Consider the following 2085-nt stretch of genomic DNA (forward strand, 5'->3'; position numbering starts at 1 on the left):
AAACAAGGTAAAATGAAGTAATAATGAAAGGAGTTAAACAAGTAAATGAAGAAACAAGGTAAAATGAAGTAATAATGAAAGAAGTTAAACAAGTAAATGAAGAAACAAGGTAAAATGAAGTAATAATGAAAGAAGTTAAACAAGTAAATGAAGAAACAAGGTAAAATGAAGTAATAATGAAAGGAGTTAAACAAGTAAATGAAGAAACAAGGTAAAATGAAGTAATAATGAAAGAAGTTAAACAAGTAAATGAAGAAACAAGGTAAAATGAAGTAATAATGAAAGGAGTTAAACAAGTAAATGAAGAAACAAGGTAAAATGAAGTAATAATGAAAGGAGTTAAACAAGTAAATGAAGAAAAAACCCCAACAATCCCCTCTGAGCAAGCACTTGGCGACAGTGGGGAGGAAAAACTGCCTTTAAACGGGCAGAAACCTCCGGCAGAACCAGGCTCAGGAGGGGACAGTCAACTGCCGGGACTGGCTGGGGGGGTTAACAGAGGTGGAGCAAGACGAGGCTACATCAGGTGAGGAAGCAGTAGCGTCTCTCCTCTGGAACAAGTGGAACCATTTTTTCTTTTTTTTCATGCACTTTTCCACGAGCGCTTTTTTCTGCAGGATGAGATTTCTCAGCTCGTCGATGGTTTCTGCGTTTTTTTTCTTCAAGTTTCTCACATCTTTGTTCCATCTCTTCCAATGTTGCTTGTTGTTCTTCAAGCTTGTCTTTGAGTTGTTTGGATGTTTCCTCCTGTATCAGCTTGTCCTTGTGCATGTCTGCATTTCTCTGTTGGACCTCTTTGTGCTTGTCTTCTAACTGCTTCTTACTTTTCTTGATTTCTTGATTTTTGTCTTCATGTATTTTGTCTTCTTGTTGTTTTTGTGACTGCATTTGAGTGTGTTCACTCTTCAAGTTATTGAATTCCACCAAACGCCCCTTAACGAGCTCGGAGTTGTTTCTCGCTATCTGATCGATCCTTTTCTGCATCTGTGAGCAGCGTTTCTCCAGTTTGTCCCTTTCTTCTTCCACTTTAGTTGCTTTGTCCTCCAGCTGATTACAAAACTCTTGCAGTTTTAGATTTTTAGACTCAAAGTCCTGGACGATGCGTTTTCCTTCTTTCAGTCTTTTTTGTTGTTGCTCTTTCTGTTGAAGAAGGTCTTTATTTTGGCGCAGTGTTTCATCCAGGCTTTCTTTCAGCATGCGGTATTTTTCCTGCATGCTCTTCAGTTTGTGCTGCATGTCTTGTTGCTTTTTGTCCTGCTCTTCCTTCTGTTGGAGGAATTTATTCTTTTCTTCCACAGCTTCATGGAGCTGTCTTTGGAGGAGCCGATTTTTTCGGTCCATGTGTTGGAGATCCCGTTGTATCTTATCAGTCATCGTTTTCTTGTCTTGGAGCTGGTTGGTCATTTCTTTTAGTTCTGCGCGCTTTTGCCTGTTTTCTTTATTGAGGTGCACAATCTGCTCTCGGGCCTGAGCAAACTTGATTCCCCAGCCCTCATTAATAATGTTTATGTCCGGCTGGCGCTGTTGTCTTTCTTCCAGCTCTTTATTTTGGGCTTCCATTCGTCTACACTTGTCCTCCAGTTGATGTTTTTCTTCTTCAATTTGTTGCATTTTTTTCTGGAGAAGGTAGTTTTCCTTCCTACTCTCCTCTAATGCCCTTTGGAAGGATGAGACGCCATTTGGGGAAATTGGCTGGCCACGCCAGGAAGGAGAGGCGGCGTAATCTTTTTGAATTGGTTGTTTTTTTCTTGGAAACATGTTGGAGTTTCTATACGATGACTTTGAAGAGCTTTCCAAATGTTTCTGTGGTGAACGTTTTGTATGCTGCAAACACAGATGCTGCTGAAACGAACTAAATCTTGCTGTTTCTCACCCCTATTTAAGGAAAAACATCAAAGGACTTATGACGTTCTATGACATCATCACTCCAATGAGATTGTCACAAGACGTTTTGGAATGGGGTGTTTTTTTTTAAACTGTTTTCAAACTTAACTTAAAATTTCAGTGTTTCCTAGTTGTGGACTATTGGTTAGTCCAGCCGATAAAGAAATTAATTGTCACAAACATCCCTAATATTACATAACA

The 2085-nt window shown here is 39.3% G+C and overlaps 1 protein-coding gene across 1 annotated transcript; it reads right to left on the minus strand.

Annotated features, from left to right (window-relative positions):
* Positions 1-522: 522 nt before the first annotated feature.
* LOC146675269 (uncharacterized) lies at positions 523-1758 on the minus strand. Its single transcript, XM_085402484.1, has one exon. The coding sequence runs from the start codon at positions 1756-1758 to the stop codon at positions 523-525; it is 1236 nt and encodes a 411-aa protein (XP_085258610.1).
* Between the last annotated feature and the right edge of the window lie 327 nt (positions 1759-2085).

Source organism: Rhamphochromis longiceps, linkage group LG3, assembly GCF_057381845.1.
Source record: "Rhamphochromis longiceps isolate RC_006_pf linkage group LG3, R_longiceps_female_GT1.1, whole genome shotgun sequence".
Lineage (NCBI taxonomy): Eukaryota > Metazoa > Chordata > Actinopteri > Cichliformes > Cichlidae > Rhamphochromis > Rhamphochromis longiceps.

Bases quoted from the DNA above. Each gene is read 5' to 3' on its own strand.
- LOC146675269 (XM_085402484.1), bottom strand. From the start codon at position 1,758: ATGTTTCCAAGAAAAAAACAACCAATTCAAAAAGATTACGCCGCCTCT.